Source organism: Tympanuchus pallidicinctus, unplaced genomic scaffold (genome assembly GCF_026119805.1).
Source record: "Tympanuchus pallidicinctus isolate F22 unplaced genomic scaffold, pur_lepc_1.0 scaffold21, whole genome shotgun sequence".
Lineage (NCBI taxonomy): Eukaryota > Metazoa > Chordata > Aves > Galliformes > Phasianidae > Tympanuchus > Tympanuchus pallidicinctus.
This window is the reverse complement of record NW_026294733.1, coordinates 11,071,634-11,091,543: the sequence shown is the minus strand read 5'-3', so window position 1 is coordinate 11,091,543 and position 19,910 is coordinate 11,071,634. Positions and strand designations below refer to the sequence as shown.

At 48.3% G+C, this 19,910-nt stretch overlaps 1 protein-coding gene and 1 long non-coding RNA gene across 3 annotated transcripts; one reads left to right on the top strand and one right to left on the bottom strand.

Moving 5' to 3' along the window:
• The first annotated feature begins 1,199 nt into the window (after window positions 1-1,199).
• Window positions 1,200-19,864, top strand: ECSCR (endothelial cell surface expressed chemotaxis and apoptosis regulator). 2 transcript variants are annotated; one of them, XM_052684935.1, is made up of 11 exons: window positions 1,200-1,339; window positions 10,287-10,328; window positions 10,552-10,602; window positions 11,834-11,947; window positions 12,300-12,347; window positions 14,110-14,157; window positions 14,716-14,814; window positions 15,902-16,000; window positions 16,589-16,625; window positions 17,683-17,782; window positions 18,539-19,864. In XM_052684935.1, exons 1-11 carry the CDS (start codon window positions 1,282-1,284, stop codon window positions 18,614-18,616), a joined length of 774 nt encoding a protein of 257 aa, XP_052540895.1. In that variant the 5' UTR covers window positions 1,200-1,281; the 3' UTR covers window positions 18,617-19,864. The 2 variants fall into 2 exon arrangements, with proteins under 2 accessions (XP_052540895.1, XP_052540896.1); XM_052684936.1 differs by having other exon boundaries at window positions 1,201-1,339; window positions 18,311-19,864.
• Window positions 1,685-5,385, bottom strand: LOC128081588 (uncharacterized). The gene is made up of 3 exons (XR_008207274.1): window positions 5,277-5,385; window positions 4,818-5,005; window positions 1,685-1,987 (listed from the first exon to the last, which is right to left on the bottom strand). It is a non-coding gene; the product is annotated as an uncharacterized LOC128081588 (long non-coding RNA).
• Window positions 19,865-19,910: the final 46 nt, after the last annotated feature.

The following is a 19,910-nucleotide window of genomic DNA, read 5'->3' as shown; positions in this document are numbered from 1 at the left end:
GGGAATTTGCACTCATCTCAGGATTCAGTAAAACCTTAATCTACAGCGTAATCTCTGAGCATCACATCTGTGCAAGAGGAAAAAAACATTAAGGGTTGTGGGGGGAGGCTGCTCACAGAGGTTTTGTAAAAGCAAAGCTTTGGGCCTGATGGCTTACTGGTGTGTGTGGAGCCCCATGTGGTTTGTGGGGTACCTGCACCCACCTCATGGCTGCAGAAAGCAGGGCCCTGTGAGCAGCACCAGGACCTCCCAGTGCCTTCTGTGCAGTGACACACAGTGAAGGAGCCCTGCAGCCCTGACACCCACAGCTGGGGCTCTGGAGCATTCCAGGGCTGCAGGAGGGGCTGGATGTGGCCCCTGGAGACAGGGAAGGGCTGTGACAAATGGCCCAGGGCAGGAGTTGCAAAGTTTCCACTCCCCCAAACGCCTGTCCCCAGCGTCCAGCCTCTCCTGGGCTGCCAAAGGGACAGCCCCATTTTTCCTAAGTAGGGCACTTTGTAAGGCAGCAAAAGGCTTTTCACCTTGCCGGAGCATGGCCTTGCAAGGGTCCTAGGCTGGGAGAAGCAGCCCCTGCCAGCAGCCATCTGGGAATGGGATGGATTGCTGCCAGCCTGACCCATCAGCCCAGCTGGGACTCTCCTCCCTTTAAGCAACCAGGTTAGGGGAGGCTGAAGCCTGCTTTGTGCTGTCCATGCTGCTGCTGCCCAAACAACCGCATCCCACAGCCAGCACGTCCCAGTGCCCAGCCCTGCTGGAGCTGCACAGGGAGGAACAGGACATGGGCACAGCACAAGGCAGCTCCAGCTGTGAGATTCTCTCCCCACTCCAAATCTCTCTCAGGGATTCTAAGAAGTCCCCTCTCAGGTGGAGGGCAGGAGCGGCTCCCGTGGCCCAGCACAACTCTAATGACTGATGAGGAGCAGAACCAGACCTGCGGCACCTGCGGTAAGCCAAACACATCTCCAAAAAGCAGTACCATACAGAAGCTACCAAGGCCCAAATCCAGGCAGGCCCATTATGCCTCTGTTCTCCCTCTCTATGAGAAGCAAATTCCCCAACAAATCAATGGCGAGGTTTCCTTTGCCGTCGGTAAGCGATGTCTCATATCCTCTTCGACCATAATGGACTAAAAAACACAGTTCCCCTGTGGATTCAGCTCGTTTCCTTCTATTCTTTAACAGGAAGCTCTGCAAGAATCAGCCCAGGCAGGCAGACCTCTCCTCACCCTCTCACACTCGGGATGGACAGAACCTCTGCAGGGCTGCTCAGCTCCACGCCGCTATGCTGGCTCCAGCCCTCCATCCGCTCCTGTGGCTGTTTGGCTGCGTGCTGCTCAGAGGTAAGGAGCAATGGGGCAAGGGCAGGGGGCAGCTGTGGGGAGCCCAGCTGTGGGCACTGAAGGGAAGCAGCCAGAGGAGGAGCGGCTGCTAGCAGGGAGCTCAGACTTTATTCAGGGTGCTGGGATCAACCCGGCCCCAGCAGGTTTTGCAGGCTTTATTTGACTGTGCTGAAATCACAGAACCTGTTTCCTGGTTAAGGAAAGGATTGTTTCTGTTAGTGATACAGAGGTGTTTCATAGCAAGTGACTGTTGTCAATTGAGGATGAAGGTGGAATTTTAAACGTATGGGACGTTTTCCTCACCTTTATTTTCTCCTCTTGCTGATGTAAACACAAAGAGCACGTGGCACTAAGACTCCTGCAGTACATTATTGCCATAACTCTGCTTCTGACTTCCCTGTCGCCCTCTGCTCGTGGTATGGGATGCAGTGAGGATACCCAAGGATCCAGGCTCCTGCTGAAGTGTGACAGGTCGCTGTCCTGCAGTCAGTGACAGCTGTAGCAGCTTTCAGCCTAAAGGCAGTCAGAGGAACGGATGCTGCAGTATCACTGCTGCTTCTACTAGTCAGCCACCTGAACTAATATCATGTGTCTTGGATCCAAAGCTTTTATCACTAAGCCATGGAAGATGTCCATGGGTTGCAGCCCCTGCATTGGTAGAAACAGGATTTTTAAAGGACAGTGACTATAAAGACAATTCAGCTGCTTGCTGTGCAATTCTCAGAAAGAAAAGCACATTGATTAGAAAATGTTTCTCTTAACTAGAGGGCAACACAGCTGGTTTCAGCAGAGGGGTGAAGTGTGCCGGACAAGGAATTCTGAGGCCCTTGGCTCTGCTGCTACATTTCTTAATACCCGGCCAGAATGCTTTTTTTCTCCTTGAAAATATTAGTTATGGCATGCACAGGACAGAAATGTCCTGCAGGTTGCCAGCACTCGCTCTGAGCAGCTCCATTACCCCAGGACCCAAACCCTGCTGTGCACCAAACCTTCAGCTGATGGCACCACCCAAAGGATTCACTTCTCAGGTTGACCCCAGCACTGTAGGATTGGGTGGAAGGGTCACCTCTGTCCCCTGGTCCTAAGCACATCACTTGGGAGCTCTGTCCTCTGTATTCTGCTTCAAATGATGGGGCAGGGGCTGCTCTCACTGCCAGCACCTGCAAACCATGACAGCACTGCTGTGCTGAACTTGCACCTCTCTGGCTTCAGGTAGAACCAGCTTCCAACATCATCTCGTGCTTTGCCTCTGATCTTTGCACGGCCACTGATACAGCAGCTCAGAACTGTCATAATTTTCACTTCACCTTTGGTGCTATGGAAAAGTCATCAACACAGCCTGGTACTCGAGGGGCAGCTGCTGCAAAAGGCGAAGCAGCAGGCTCAGAGCAAGGGGCACAGGTTGGTCAGCAATGCTGCTCCCAGAACATGGGCTGCTGAAGGGAATGAAGGGCTCTTAAATGAGACAAGGCTGCTCGGAGGTCTCCATGCACCTGAGGAGGTGGAAATTACATTTTGGAGGTCCAAAGTTGGTCAGAATAGCCGTAAACTTGTAACTGCCAGTTCTTTCATTCCTTAAAGCTTGGTTACGGTTATTTCTAAAAGAAGGTTCAACTTCTGTTACTGTGGAATTTCTCAAGTGGGAAGTTCTGGAACTCTTCCAACCTATTTTTCATCCCCAAGAAATGCTTAATGAAAACGTATCCAAACACACCTCTTCCTATGAGCAGTTTCCATTACGACCAGCAGGCACTTCCCAGACAAAAGCTTTCCACTGGAAAACTCCTTCTGCAAGCTGAGGAGAACCCAGCAGCATTTCCCCACTGACTGCTGCTCCCCTTACCTGCACTGCAGCCAGTGAGTGAATGGATAATGCCACAGTGAAGGTGCCACAGATATGATCCCAACCACGGGATGCAGCTAAAGGGCAAACATCCAGCTAGCAGGAGATCTCCAGACAGGACTTCCATCCTAACAAGTATCGAGGGCACTCTACAACTGAGTCTTACTGCTTGTGCTGTCTTGTTCCTCAGGCAATGAGAACAGAACTCGAGTTTTATGTTCTCCAATGGTCGTGAGATCACATAACAGAAGAGACTTGTGCAGCCCCACTCGCACCAAATTATGATGTTCTTAAAATGCATTTGCCAAGATGTCTTTTATGCTTGCTGCCACTCTAGGGAATGCATCTTGTTCAGATCCTGCTTCTTTCAGCAGTGGCAGAACGCCCCTGTGTCTTTGCAGAGGGGTATTTTCACTGCTGATCTCTGCCCACAGCAGGTGACACCCAGTGTTATCCCCAAGATCCCTTCCTGACTCTTCTTGGCCAAAAAAGGCAGGTCAGCACAGCCCTGTCTGGTGTACCAGGAAGAGAAACCAGGAGTGGTTTGAAGTGTTTGTTCAGAAAACAAACTGCTCCCCTCTGGTAAGGTGAAACTCAGCCGATGACACTGCAGAAATGATAGAAGTAGCTGGGGATCGTTTCCAGCAATTATGTTTCCTTACAATAGGTGAGTCAGCAGCAGGTGTCCTTGCAGGAGACGCTGCTGGTAACCCAACGGCAAGAATGCTCCTGCTGGGAAAACACACACAAGGGCTTGAGCCCGGGCTGGAGAAGGGAGATCAGTGCCTCACACAGCACAAGTACTACCAAGCCCTGGCTAGAAGGTCTCCTTATTCCACATCCCAGATGGCCCCACTCAGTGTGATCCAACCACAACGAGAAGCAGTTTCCCATCAGTCTTTTTTATAGACTTATGGGCTGGGGGCTGTTTTACATCTCAGCTGAACTGTTTCAGGAAGAGGGAGGAGCAAAGCCCCCTCTACCATCTGAGACTGCAGTGCTCTTTGGGGGGCAAAGCATTGGAACAGGCCGCCCAGAGAGCTGGCGGGGTCCCCTTTCCTGGAGATATTCAAGACCCATCTGGACACCTTCCTGTGCAAGCAGCTGTAAGGAACCTGTTTTAGTAAGGAGTTGGACTCAGTGATGTCCAGAGGTCCCTTCCGACCCTTGTGATCCTGTAATTCTGTGACATAGAAATGTGGAGTGTGTCCACCTGCTCTCCAGGAGAAGCCCTCCACTGCTGGGACAGCAACCAGCAGTTCTCAGTGGGGGAGGAGATGCTTTCCCACCATCAGGCACGGCTGCAAATCACACACCTATCTATGGGCAGCACAGCTCTGGGCAAGCAGCTCCAGGCAAACAGATCCATACACTCACATTGCCCAGATGCGACTCTGGAGTTGCAAAAAAGCTTTGGAGTCAGAGCAATCAGAAGTCAGGGAGCAGCATGGCATAGTGACAATGCAGTGGATGGGGACCAAGGACCACTGTGTGTTGTGCCTGCCACTTAACAAGTGGTATAACACTTCTGTGCCTTGTTTTCCCCAGATATGAGATAAGGGTAATAAAAAGACTTCCTCCAAGGAGTGCTTTGGAATCTAGGAATAAAACATAGGTGACATGAGAGTCACTCACCTAAAATTTGAAGCCAGATGAAGTTTGTCAGGTCAAGAAGCTTTGCTTGCCTCTTCTACAAGACATGGTGTCTCAGGGAGCAGCAGGGAGGTACCTCCTCAGCACTGATACAGAGAAAATGAATGCATCTGAGCAGGGCAGGCTTCACCTGTCCTTCAGCCACTCCCCTGAGGTTGAAAGCAGGTGATCTGAGAAGAGAAAGCAAAAAGAATGAGGATTAGGAAAGCTCCCCAGGGCTCCAGCCCCTGACACACCTCACCTCCTAGCTCACCAGATGGGAACTGAGCCCACCCAGCAGATCCTATTCCTGCATGGTGCTCCACGAACACAGCTGTTAGCAGCAGCACCCCGCTCTGCCAGTGTGAACGTGGGGGAAATCTTGGAAAGAGAAAACTGGGGAATAAACTGTGGCATAGAGCCTCCATAGATGGAGGGTAGTGAGATATGCCTGATAGGTACCAGCCCTGATCCATCACGTTGGCTGTGCTGCTGCAGGGGGTGGTGATTTGTGTGCTCTGCTGATAGCTGCCCAGAGGTACAGCACAGGAGCAAATTCAGCAGCTGATCTCCTGCACCAGCTGGAACACACGACATTTGGTTAGGAACTAAATCCTACAAAATAATGAGGACCACCTGCAAGGCGACCTGTACATCAGCAGGGCCTTGGCTGAGAGCCTAATTAAGGTGTGAAAGCAGCAGTGCTAAACCAGCCTGCAACTCGCAGTGCTTTTCTGCACCCTGCTTTCCCCATCTACACAAAAACAGCATTCTGAAACAAAGAGGTTGTAGAGAAAGCAGCTGGGAGGGCTGCAGCACAGTGTCCTGCTGGGAGCAGCTTTACTTCCCAGTCCCTGCAGAGAAGTGCCCAGAGGGGTGCAGAGGGCACAGGCCAGGAAAGAAAAGTATGCTGACACACACAGTGATGTTACAGGGCCCATTCTGTGCCCTGTGGTTTCCCACGTTGTTTCTCTTCTGGCTTGTTTTCTAAATTCAAGTGGTTTTTAATTGCCTACTGCAAGAAGCCTGACCTGCTCACAGCAGCTCACTGGAGAGGATCACAGAGGAGGATGCTTGCAGAAGATGCTCATCACAGGGTGCAGACCTGGGGGGGAGGGCAGTGGAAGGCTAGGATGGTTCTGAATCCCTAACGAGATCCAGATTTAATTCCTGCCTCTCTAAACTTTCCGTAACACTTTGACCAAGTCATTACCATTCAGAACCACGTAGCAGTGAATTGCCAAACCCCTCGAATGTCAGCTGAGAATTAGGTGTTTTAATACCTCTGTGGGTCTGGGACCTAATTTAGACTGTCAGTTATCAAGTCTGCATAATGACACTTTTCCTCTCTTCCCCACCTTTTCTGCCTCAACCTGTGAGACCTGGCAGGCAGAGGCACCTGTTCTTATTTGTTCCCATTTCTATTAAAACGGGACTGAGACTTTTGCAGAGCTCTTCATTTTCCAGGTTTCCTAATGCAGCATTTTCTTTCACGTAGAAATGATGACAGTTTGGTGTTGTTGCTCTCTGCTGCTTGAACAGCTGCTGTGTTTCACCCAGGAAACAGCTGCACTTGCGTTGTGGGTCAGCATATTTTTGTCTTGTTATCTAATTTTAGGTGGTTGGGTCTCTTTCCTGAAAGCCTTTGTTTATGTAAGCTGCAAGCAGAGGTGCAGCAAGCCTGTAGGCTTCAGGGCAAACCGACACGCAGTGAGCACAGGCAGGGCACTATCAGATCTCCCCCCAGTTGCAATGGAAAAGAGTGCCATGAGCCCAGCACTACCCACCTGGGCCAGAGGGTCCCTCCCCCCATCAGTTCTGAGTGGATGGGACCAGTGCCTTTGTACTGATGCCAGAGATCTTCCTATGTGAATCCATATGGCTCTGGGAACACCTCAGCTGCCATGGAAAGGCCCCTCTGCTCGCAGCCTAACTCTCACTTCCACCATTTCTGAAGGACTACAGCAAATAAAAGAAATCCAAATTTCCCTTCTTATATTCTGGAAAAAAAAAAATTAACTAAGAAAAACCAGCTCTTAGTCGGAGAGACAAAATGCATCTGCAGCCTCAACACGCTTCCCCAGAGCCCCATTGATCTGGTCACTAATCAGGAGTTTCCCTTTCCAGCAAGAGCAGAAAGCATGATTTCCCATTGTAAATCCCTCAGCAAGCTCGCCGTCCCCACCTAGAAACACACAATCCCTCTGTAAATCACTGGCACCCAAACACTCAACAAACAGCTCTGCTCAGCAGCAAGAAGTCGCCTGAATGGCTTTGATGTTGATTGCAATTACAGCTGTGCTGGCTGCGTGCTGCATTCACTGTTTATATAGCCACTGTGCCACAGGGGGAGGGGGGCTGTGCTGGGACAGGCTGCTGTCACACTGTGGTGTGATTGGCAGTGGGGTCCCCGGGGAGCTGTGGCACCGTGCTGCGCCCACATCCTGCTGCCCAGCCCCACAGCACAGCTTGCATTGCTCCCTGCTGCGCACACGGCTGTCTGCAGTCATTCAGTGGGATGCTGAGCACCTTTGCTGGAAGAAAACACCTAACAAAGTGGGGCTGTTGATTATTTAAGTTGGCAGAGAAGCTGTAACAAAAAAGCAGAGGCCAGAAGTCGGAGCCAGGCGTGCTTTGCTTTGAAACAACGTGCTGCTGTGTTTATAGAAGGGCCATTTATTACAGAGCCAAGTGCCAAAAACAGATCTGCGTCCCTTGGCCTCTTCGCAGCAAGATGGTCACCTCTCTGCAGCAAAGCTCCAATGCAGCAAACCTGGGTGAGCAGTTCCCTGCATGGGGGAACTGCAGTGACTCCAGGGTTCATTTTGGCACAGTGATCTTTGAGGACGTTTTATGAGGCAGTGCTCAGGGGTGAGCTGGTTAGCAAAGAGCTGAGCTGTTGTGGAAGAGTACTGAGAACATCTGCCTCTCATCTCAGCACTGGGAGATCCTGAGCTTCATAGTGCAGGGCATCACAGCACAGGGCAGTAAAGCCATCTCCTTTTTCCCACCCCTAGAGGCCCAGCTCAAGCTCTTGAATTTCTTCTCAGTTACGCCAAAAATAAACTGCCAGCTCAGAAGCCTTTGTCCCACCTTTTCCTCAACAAAGAGGATGCTTTCATGTTATGTGTACATTAAAAAGCACCTGTGACAGCTTCAAGAAGCAAATGTGTCACAAGCAATTACTCTCCTCATGAAGGAACAAGATGGTCTCTATAAGGAAGTCTAAAAAAGACAAGCTGTTTGAGTTTGGCAGGTACCAGAGGTCCCATGATTATCTCTGCTGTTTGCAGAGTGCTTTAAGGCATGTGCAAACCAGCACCCAGAAATTGTATTGCAAAGCTGCTTTAGAAGAAGCCAGTGCCAAAGAGAAAGCCTGGCAAACAATTGGGATCAATGGGCAGCATCTCACATTGCAATTGTGTGCACTCCTCTTTCCCTAAAGAAGCATCTCTACTTCTTCAAGGAGAACCGTGTGCCCAAAAGATCTCATCCTCCCCTGGGGTGCTGTCGATTCAGAAAATGGTGTTGCATCTGCCTGTAATTCCCATTCACAGTACCAGACCGACATTCATTTAGCCTGCTCTTCAAAAGCTCCAAAGGCTGTCCCATAATTCTCACACACAATCACTTGCTGCGACTCACTACCCTTATGTCAAGACAGTTTCCTATTGCCCCCCTTTTTATGGCTGCAGTGCAAGTCCTTGTTTTCTGATCCTGTTCCCAATGGATGCAGAAATCAGATTAGTCTCTTCCTGTCTGTGTAATTAAAGATATAATCACATCTCCTCTCCCCCTTCCCTTGTAAGGACCAGACAAGACATGTTTCACCAACCTGATGTCCAGTAAACCAGAACATCAAAGCATGGAAGAGTTCCGAAAAGCCAAGCTCATAGCCAAACCCCAAACTGAAAGAGGCTGTTTTATTATGTGCTCAGTGATTTACACTCTGTTTTGGTTCCTGTTTGGCTGGGATCGTTGTCATAAAGCCTTGGAGGAAAAAACAATTATGGCCCCAAGACAGTTGCATGAGAAAAATGACATCAGTCAGGAGCACGCCAGAGCCAGGCAGTCCCTGTGGGGTGAGCTCTGAGCCCAGCAGTGATGACCCCCACACGCTGCAGATCCCATTCCAACATCAGGACATTCACCTGAGCTCTCCCAGAATCTCTACAGCACAGGTACCTACCGTGATGTGCATCATCACCTCCACGGCTCCCAGCAAGAGACGGGACATCGCAGGCTGCGTCTCCTCTCCCTGTACAGCAGCAATCTAAAATAGATCAGATCAGTGGGGATTTAGAAGTGCCTGATCCTCTCTTTGATGAGAAAGGGAGCCTGGAGATTAGCTCTCTTGCAGGCGGGCTCACAAAAGAGGTACGAGAACAGGTGAGATGGACCGTGCGTGTTGGGAGGACAGAATCTGGCTGCAAGCAGGCACACAAACACTGTGCTGTTTGCTGGATCTCCCCATGGGTCGTCAGCTCTTGCAAAGAGGACTCAGCCCTCACTGCTGTCCCTTTTTGTCCAAAACTTGGAGGAACTATCAGCTGTTGTGGGATGGATCACCAGCAGGGCTGCATTCTTTTGGGTTTCATGGCTGTAATGTAGTTTCTTTCATGCCTCTTAACTAAGGGCAGCATTGCTATCACCAGCAATAATCATATTAAAATGTTACACAATTAGGAGGTGTGTTTCAGTAACGGCAGAAAGGTCACTTCTTCAAAGTTAAGCCAGTTGGTTTTGATTCAAGCATTGTGTGTATTTACATCCTGCAGTCTTTATTCCCTGTTATGGAACTGGGTAGTTCTTTCCCTTTTTATATGGCAACGTTTTTAATTGGCACCTGTCTAATCATAGGATTCCAGGAGCTGAAGCTTAAAGAAAACATCAGAGAGTAGACAATGTGGAAGATGGTGAAGGAATGTCTTGCTGTAAACCCAAAAACATTCAGTTGAGAAAACAGTCCCATTAGCTCCTGGCAACCTTCACAAACCTCATCTATCCACTCATTAAGGTCTCAAGGGTCTCAAAGCATTCCAAAACAACTCTTTTAAACAACTCTAGAAAAAACAGGTCAAATGGCCTTTCTGTGCCAAGGCTGAGCAGGAGGCAAGAAGCTCACAAGGAGAGAGCAGTGCTACTGATTTGTATGGCCTTGTATTTTCTCCATGAGAGAGGAAGGAGGTTGACTAAAGAGTTTGGTTTTGTGCAGAGAGAAGGGCATTTATCCTGACTGAACAAACTGCAGTTCTGATTTACTCAGAAATGAATGTCCTTGTATTCAAGCACATAATTTCCAGCAGTGTTGGTTACTACTTCTTATCCAGTGCTTTTCGGGAAATCACGTATTTCAAAGTCATTCCTTCAGAAGATGAGGGAAACCCAAATCACACAGCAAGAACACTGACGTGCTGGTGAAAGTTACGGTCACAGGTTGGCACTGCTAACGCTTCTGTTGTTCCATTTCAGGTACTACAGCTGCCACAGCCTCCTCCATCCACAATGTCACAGGTACCTCCTGGGTTGGGATCCGATGTAAATGCCCATTGGGATGTGGGTGCACATGCCCACGCGGGGATGCAAACGGAGAGGCCACTCCTTAGCACCTCTTGCTCCCGTCACCCCCTTTCATTCTTGTGGGCCATAAGAACCCCTTTCTGGCCCATCCTTCGAACCTTCCTGCAGGGATCCAGCACATCTCGATGTCACCTCCATGTCTCTGCTTGTGTTACAGATCAACCTCAATCAACGACACGCAACCATGAAGTAGAGAGCAATACCTCAGGTAAAAAATCCCAGCAAGGGAAGGATTGTGGGCGTCTGCAATCCTCCAAAGTGGGAAAAAGATTGGCCTGCGTCCACACCTACCCGACATCACCGCTTTGCTGGGCAGCCCTTAACGCACAGAGAGCTTGGTGCCCAGTGTGTGCAAGCACAGTGCCTCACACAGCAGGTCTGTCCTTGGATGTTGGGTGTCACAAAGGAAGCACCAGCAGTTAAGCCATTGTTAGAGGAGTTTCCCTGCATTACATTCACTGTTCAGTATTGCTTTCTCGATAAGCGCAACCACTGTTTTTTTAGACTAGAAAATTCCAGTTCTGCACACAGCCTCAGCACCTCCCACACAGCAGGTCAATGTGTTTCCTGTTTCTCCCTGAGGAAGAGAATGTAACAGGGAAAGATCTCTCACTGCTTAGAAAGAGACCCCCTTACAGAGAGACCCCTGAAAAATAAGGGAAAAAGATCCCCGAAACGGTCTCAGATTCTGCTGCCATGCCTTGCAGGAAAAAAAAAAAAGAAAAAGAAGAAGAAGAAGAAGAAGAAAAAGAAAAAAGACGCCCCATTTCAACATTTCAGCGAGGCATTCGGATAAAAGGAAAAAGCCTCAAACCATTTTCACTTTTTGCTCATTTTACTGGAAAGCCACAAACCCAGATGAGTAACAAGCCTATAGATTCCACCTTGGTGACCTGCTCTTCTTGGAGTGGACTATGACAGCATTCCCTTTCCCCCTGCTATCTTGCTCTGGATCTGCAGGGTTCATGCTCTGGCTCCTTTCAGTACGTGGTTGGGGAAGATGTCAGCCTCCAGGCTGCAAGAAGTAAATGATTTGCGCTTAGAGACTCAGCAAAATGAAACACAGAAGTTAGCATTTCACATCACGAGCAAATAAACACATGGGTGCCAGGCAGCTCAAGCCAATTAGCGTCCAGTGATAACACACATAAAGAAATTGTCTTCATTTTGAGATAAAGCCCTTCATTTTCAAAGCAGGGAAAAGAGATGGTAGGAAAGCCAGACTGTCTGCATGCACCCCAAGCTCTGCCAGCTCAGCACCTCTTCACACAGCCAATCTTGCCAGAAGAAGTAAAGCATGGAAACCCTGACTCCTTCAGCAAGGCTAGCTGCTTCCCCACAGCCCCCAAAGAACATGAGGGTGTAGTGCAGAAGGAACGCCCCCCAGTGAGCAGTTTCTGAGCAGAGCTCTTTAAAGTAATGCTACTTTTACCTTACAGAGGCTTCAGTGAAGTCAACAGCACCATCTGACCTGAATCTCACTCACGTGGACCAGACCACCACAACAAAATCCTCCTCGGTCTCTCCAACCCTGCTAATATCATCTGCACAGGGTAAGTACACAAGGTGGGAAAACCCCAACTATCGCTCAGGTGGGACCTATCTATGCACCCTTTCTCATCCATGCAAACGTGGGTGCATCATAAAGCCCTCACTGGACCACACCGTGCTACCAATGCTGCACACTTCTAAATACATTTCAGCTTTTGCTGAAAAAGCAGCTCGTTCCAGCTCACCAAATACACATGGCTGGATGTGTGTGGCCTGGACATGGCAGCTGGACATCTTGATTTTGGTTTGGAGTTCCCCTCCTGTTGTTTCATGCCTATAAGCAACAGTTCTCTGTAGCATAACTAGCAGCAGCTTCCAAAGCTAATTCTCCTTTGCCATGTTTTCTTTATCCAGACGAGAAGTCCAGTGGAAGCAGAAACACAACAGCTCCATCAACTCCAGGTACTTTATGTTTTCATAGGTGTAGGCAACTTCACAGCAATTAGCTTGCTTTATTTATGTGGCACCTGTTATTTAAGCACTACTCTCTCTTGGTGTGGAGCCCTTGGTACCACCCAAAATCACCTCTGCTATCCTTACAGGTGGTGATAAAACACAAGAGAAATCTTCTTGCATCCCCTGTTTGGGATGAACTTCAACAGTTGGGAGACTGATTTACACTTAAGAACAGTGTGGCACTTTTAGCACCCTTTAAAAAAGCCTCCTTTTGCTTCTGATGGTTTGTTTAATCTGGCTTTTAAGCAAAAGTTAGAGAATTCAGGAAGAGTTTTCTCAGAGTAAGGGCAGAATCCAAATAAGTGGGAAGACTGAAATCTGAGATCTGATTGGATTCTCCATTAAAGACTCAGCCCTAGAAAAACTGCTTTGCCTCTCAGATCTTCCCTCACTCATGCAAGGTTAAAAACCCACGGTCAGCCGTGCCTGACAGATGTCCAAGCAGCGTGTCTGTGCCCAGCTAAGCCAGGAGCCCTTCACATCACAGCAGATTGCTATTAATCATAACCCTGCTTCAGCTGAAAAGCTCCATACATCTTCAGCTACAGAAACGCTGCTGATGCTTCCAAAAGACAGAGCTCCTGTTGGGTGAGTCTCAGCATTTCCCAGGATTGAGGAACCCGTGGCAGGCTCAGCACACACAGCTTCTGTCCTCCACCTGTGGCTGAAAGAACCATTTCAGAATGAAACAAGAGGTTTGATGACTGCTACAAAACAACACAGCTGGCAGCTGTACAACTTGCTCCTGCTTCTCAGGAGCACTGTGCTCCATGCCATTGCTGACTCCAAACCAGTTCAATTTGGTTCTTCACAGTATTTCTCCATTCTTCTCACTGTTGGCAAAAGAACATTCCAAACGCTGATGTTTTCCCAAGGGCAGGAGCCCCAGTTCCACACAGCTGCCCCCCCTGTGCCCCACTGCCAGGAGCTGAGTTACACCTCTCCTGGCAGCGCCTACTTTGGCCAACGCTGCTTTTGGGAGGTAGGGAATGGGAAAAGAAGACAAGATCCTGGAGCCCCCGCTTGAAAAAACCTCTGTGCTGCCACAGCTGGACTGTATATTGGGCAATTAGCCCAACTCAAACTAGCTTAGTTAGTCCTAGATAAAATAGAGCGCAAGACATGCCCACTAATTTCATGTTCAAGTCAAACAAGCCAAGCAGCTGATCCATACCCATGTTCTGCAGAACTGCCTCCCCTAACCAGTTTGTTTGTGCGTTTATGAGCAACAGCAAATCTATAGCTTTCCCAGTTCACTATTCCAGTGTTTAACTCCTACACCCGCCAAAAAAATGCATGAGTGATTGCAGAAACTGAATCTGAGCACTTAGACAGGACTATTTGAATTCCTTGTTTCTTTCTCTGAAGAAAAGTCTGGGGAAAACAGTAAAAAGGGCATTTGGATGGGCTGCCCAGGGAGGTGGGGGAGTCACCATTCGCAGAGGTGTTTAGGAACTATGGAAATGTGACACTGAGGGCATGGTGAGCTTGGGCTGGGGTCAGACTGGATGATCTCAGTTGTCTTTTCCAGTCTTTATGATTCTATGATCCTGTGGTGGGAAGGATTCAGCCTGAGAATGAATTTCCCATGTTCCTGCATCACCAGCCACACTGTGAACACATCCCTCTCTCCAGCACGTACATTCATTCTTTTGCTTAGTAGGTGACATTCAAGGACAAGACTCATTTCTGCATTTCCTCTGCACAGGTGAAGAGTCCAAGAGAAGAGAGAGTCCTACAGCAGCAGCAACTCAAGGTGCTTCCTCCTTTCTCTCACAGAAACAGACATCAGTAGATGTTTCACAGCCCTTTTTACAGCCAATAGCACTGCTATTTTCAGGCATTACGGTGAAGAGATAACAAGAACCCAAGAGCTGCTGGCCATCCCATCTAGCCCTTCAAAGCTCTGCAGAAGCAGCTCTCTGGGGTTACATGTCATACTTGAGTACAGTGGCTGTGAGTCACAGCAGGAAAAGGTGACAGTGTGGCAAAGGGCTGTAAGATGGGGAGGCAGGACGAGCTCCTTCCTCAAACGTGCCAGATCAGTCCTTTACCTGCCACACTCAGCTTCCTCGTTGCTGTCCCAGCAGAAAAGCCTGTGGGTGGGGAATCACTTTCTCAGATTGTTGATAAGTAGAGCCAATGCAATCTGACTCCCACTGAGGATGTTCACATTGGTTGGGGCTGCCCACGATCCTCAGTTATTCTCTTCAGTAAAGTGCAAGTGAGAGTTAGACCACACAGTACCACTAGGAATCTTCTTCCCAACCTTGGAAGAAAGGCTTTATATGACGGTATTTTCCCCCTCTTGTAGGCACCTCAAGAACAGTCACCCCAGCACTGGAAATCTCTGTCTCTTTGCCCATGCCTACTCCAACAGAATACGAGTCTCCACTGACTGTGGTAGCTTTCGGTAAGGTCTTGTGCAACCAGGGGAAAGGAGGGAACCTGTTTTGTCAACTCATGCAGGTTAGAACACCCAGCCTTGAAGAAATTTCCCTTGGGACAGCTCTCATCAGTTTCATTCTCCATGCCCCAATCTTGGAGGTTTCAGAGAGCAAAGGAAAACTCTTGAGAAAAAGACTTGCTACCACCAAGTAACACAGCAGTGAATAAACACTCCTAGCCATACCCAGCCTAACAAGGAAGGAGTCTGAGAGTATACTATAGCTGAGCCTGAGCTCAGGATCTTCTTCCCAGAGCAAGACCTGGGCAGGAATTACCCCATTCTGTGCCCTGGTTTCCCTGAAAAGGCATACAATAGATGTCGTACCTTCCTGTAAGCTTAGACAACTTAGTTTTAACCCTGAAAGGCTGTTCAGCTCTGTTCCAGCCCTACCAAACTCCTTCCCCTGTACATTTCCCCCCTGCTTAGCAGGAAGCAGCCAACTCCTCCACACCGTTCAGAGATTGTGCAAGGATGGAGCAAGAGATGCCATAACTTATCCAGACAACAGCTTTAAGGATGGGCACAGGGTAGATTTAAGACACCCACTTCTCTTTGGGCTGTACTGTCCCACTAAGAGCTCTAGAGCCATCTTAACAAGGCGCAGTTTAATTGATAGTTGCCAGATGTCAGAATCAAACCCTTGCTTGGCCATTGGTCCATGAGATAGCTAACACTGCTCAAAGTCAATAACCCGTCCCTCTCCATTATATTATGTATTTACCTGACTGCACACACCTTTAGGATAAGATTTCCCAACTGCAACAGGGACATGTTGACTCTAATTAATTGCCAATCAATTGACTTCTGCCTTCCTATCGCTGTCTTATCAACTAAGCACGCACCAGAAGCCCTCTGAAGCTAAAGCACAAGATCAGGTCATTCACTCCAATAACTATTTACTTTTCTACCAATTACATCCCATGCTTGCTGTAATGAAAATACTGATATCCTACACAAATCACGGTGAGAGTCCAGACCCTGCACTGCCCCAGAAGGCAAGGACAGGAGAGTTATTAGATCAATAGCAGAAGGTTTCTTCATCCATCCGCAGGTGTCATCAGCTTCATAGTCATCCTGGTTGTGGTTGTGATCATCCTCGTCAGCGTGGTCAGCCTGAGGTTCAAGTGCAATCGCTCCAAGGACTCAGAAGGTATTTGTCTGCGGCTGCCTGTCCTTCCCTAATTGAAAGCTCATTGTTTTCTAAGCTCATTTGGCAACTCCAAAACGATGGAGGCGCACACATGCACACACATACAAAAACAGCAGCTTATTCAGTGGAGAGGTTTTGTATCATAGTTAGGAATGGAGTGTGACCACTTCTTTGGAGCCTCAGTCCAGACCCATGTGCACAAGGAAACAGCCTTAAGTTTGCTGCATCTGACTGGCTAAGTGTGCAGATTTCCTGCAGAAATCACAGGCTGACACTGATTTTCCCTCAGAATCCTATTTCCCGTTAAGCACTGCCCACTAGAGGGCAAGACTGCTCTACAGCAAGGCGGGTAACTGCCAGAAGGCTGGAGGATGCCAGCAATTAAACAGGCAGCAAAGCATTCACTCCTGCCTGTATAAAGTTAAATTAGTTGAAGCGTTTTCTCTAATCAACTCTCAGTTATCCAGTGGTGTCTCTAATTTCATTTATAACCCTGTACAACTTGATTCCTAATACAGCTGACTTATTTTATGGCATAGCTGCGATGTTTTCTCACCTGCACATCACCATCTGCTTTTCTCCCTCCAGACAAACAGAAGCCAGGGAGCTCCATGGTGTCAGAGAGGTAAGGCTGCTTACATTATTCATATCCTGTTGAAAATTATATTTTATTGCACAACTAATTTTAGCACGGGAAAAAGGCGACTTTGGTTACATCAGATGGGGGGGAAAAAACATTTCAGGGCTTTGAGATAGGTGAAAAACACAGTGAGTGCTGTTAAAACTCATCCTGTGTCTGATGGAATCAAAGGAAGAAGTTCAACATTTGGGGGCCTCATTTTGCAGCCGTGCTGATACTGATGAAAGTTCATCAGCTTCCAAAAAGGAGTTTGCTTGTCTTTTCTTGCCTAGATACAGACTTGAGATCTGACCTTGGGCTTCTGAAGCTCAAAGTAGTCTCAGCAAAAATAAACTAGCCCCCTCCCCCCCCCCCCCCCCCCACTTATTTTCCAATACCACTATTGTTACCAACACAAGTAGGATAAAGAGGGGTCTCAGTTCAGAGCCCTTTGGAAGAAAAATGTCAAGTGGAGAATGATCTGTGTGTACCCCACAAAGCATCACTGCTACCCAAATAGAGAAGCTGCACACAGAAAGCATCATAAAGCAAGAGCTGGAAGGGACCTAAAAAGGGCAAAAGGTATCGCTGCACATTGTTCCTATTTCCCCATCCTTTACTGTCTGGGTAACACTCCCTTTTTGGAAAGATGCAGGGGGCACAGGGAGCAGGGTTCTTCAATACTGACGTGAGAATTCGCATCAGCATCAGCGGTTCCTGTATTTACCCCTTATGATATTTATGTGATCCACAACCACTGGAATGAGGCATTAAGGCTCCCTAATCCCCAACACCATCCAGCCTCCATTGGCACTGAATGCCTATCCAGCCCTCAGGGCAGGGAGAAAGGCAAATCCCCCCTTCCTCTCACTCAGAAGTTGGGGCCTGGCAATACATGAGCAGAAGTATCAAGGAGTGGAGGAATTTGGCACGAAGGGTGTGCCTGGATTGGGACAACAGAACTGACATCAGCCCTGGTCCTGGCATCCCAGCCGGCCTCAGCTCTGTTTGTTTACCTCCCTTCTTACTTTCCAGAGTAATTAATGCTTTCTCTCATTGACAGCTGCTCTGCAGGCACAAGTGAGAAGGATAACAGCATCACTCTGATCTCCATGAAGAACATCAATATGAACAACAGCATGACTTACCCACCATCAGAAAAGGTTTCCCTTTTAAGCCTTGCTTTTTAGAGAGTAAACTGGGGAATATTTCTCCTGCTGGATAAGGGTGTGCCTTTGAGATAATCCCAACCTTTACTCCTTCAGAAATGTAGTAACAAGCAGCTGCCAGCAGACTCCCACAGGTCCAACCAGGTTCCACTGAGCCTGATGAAATTTTGGGTGCCCGTTTCAAGTTTATCCAAGCTGCTTGAACTCAAATATTTCATACTTATGGGTGCCAGCCAGAGCAACAGTCATTAAGTTTAGAGATTAAAAAAATTACCTTTCTGAAGTCAATGTCCCCCCATCTAGTCCAAGCTTCCTATGTACTCCTGCTCTGCAGAGCTGTTTGTGATGTTGGAGCACATTCTTATCGGTCCTCTCAGATCCATTCCACATGAGTAATTTAATGTAGCATTGTTGGTTTTAAAACTAAACTAGCACTTAGACTTGGTTTGAGGGACCACATTGCTTAATTTCTTTTGCCAGCCACGTAGGCTGCTGATGTACCACATTTTGTTCTCTTTGCAGGTGCTATGAAACCAACAATCGAGAACTAGAAGCTGACACTTGAATTTCTAGGCTTTTTTTTTTTTTTTTTCCTTTGGGGAAAGGACAAGGGTGGACTTTATATGTAAATTATTATGCTCTTCCTGATCAATACACATACAGTAGTTTCCCCACCTGGGTGGGATTAGGGCTTTCTCCACTTACACCCTGTCATACTCAATGGTTGATATCTAACTGCATTTTTGATAGGCCCTCAGGCCCTCAGGTTATTCCAGCAGCAAGAAGTATGAAGGAACCAGCTACTCAGCTAAAAACCTGCTGTCTTAGATTAATGGCCTTCACGGCCTGTGCCAGACAGCCACAGCCTTGCCAGACAGTTCATCAGCGCAGACCCCCGTCGAGCTAAACCTGTGCACTAGAAAAGCATGCTCTGAAGCTGAAGGCCTAATAGGACTTCAACAGCCAAGTGCTAGGTCAAATCATAGCAGAGTTGCTCCAAGCCCCTTCTGCACAGTCAGGGTGACCATGCCCACCTACCTCACAGAGCCCTTGTGAGGAGATGTGAACCAGTGTCTCTAAAGCATTTGGAGAGCTGGGAATTAAAGGTGCTGCTGAAATGCAAGCTGCCATCTTAACGCTTCGTTATCAGCATCTGAGCTTCAGGCAGACTGTCCGTATCTTCCCACAAGTTCAACATACAGTGAAGAAGAGTTGTTTGAAGTACCAAAGAAACAACACTGCTTTGCCAGGACTTTGTCTGGGTGGTCATAAGCAAAATCCTGAGCTACACCAACTCCTGAAGTTCAGCAGCCTGAGTTTGCTGGGAGAGCTTCAGTCTTCTGTACTGCTGCTTTCCCAGAGCTTCCCAAAAGACCAGAGAAGCAGACACCCGTGGTTCCAAGCACCCACACTACTGCAGCTACGAGCACCACAGAGGCATCCCCACTGTGATAATGAGAACAGTGCTCTGCTAACCTGTGCAGTGCCACAGCTCACCCCAGGAGCTGGCTGGCTCACAGCCCACGCTCCTCGGGCCCAGCTGCCAATCACTGCCTACCCACTGCAAAATACAGCCCTATCAGCTGAGCTACAGGCGTGATGGAATCAGTGCTCAGCTTCCACGTGACTGTAATGGAAACAAGGCTCTATTGGGAAGTTCTGGAGATCTCAGCTGCATAATGCACTAAAGCACTAACTCTCCAACTGCTTTTGCCTCTGCCCGTCTTCGTGAGACTCCTGGCTTCAAGCTCTACCAGTTCCTGAGTCGGAGTCCTTGGAGCACCTCATTTACTCGGCAGCAGTTTGCTGAGAAACTGATTTCTCCTACCACAAGCATCAAAATCTATCAGCCCTGAAGGTAAATTGTGAAATCAAGGAAAAAGGATTCATTCAAGCAGGCAAAATAGGTATCACAGAACACATTCCCCTGTACAGTCCAATGAAACATATAATTTAGCTTGATCTAATTTTATAGGATGGATACGAGACGGTTACTGGAGCACACAGTGCTACAGGTAGCTGTGCTTTGCAGCACACAATGAAGTGCTCAGCATAATAAATGCAATGTTTTCACAACTCTTGTTAAGATCATTGCCAATGGACTTTCTGTGTTTACCATATA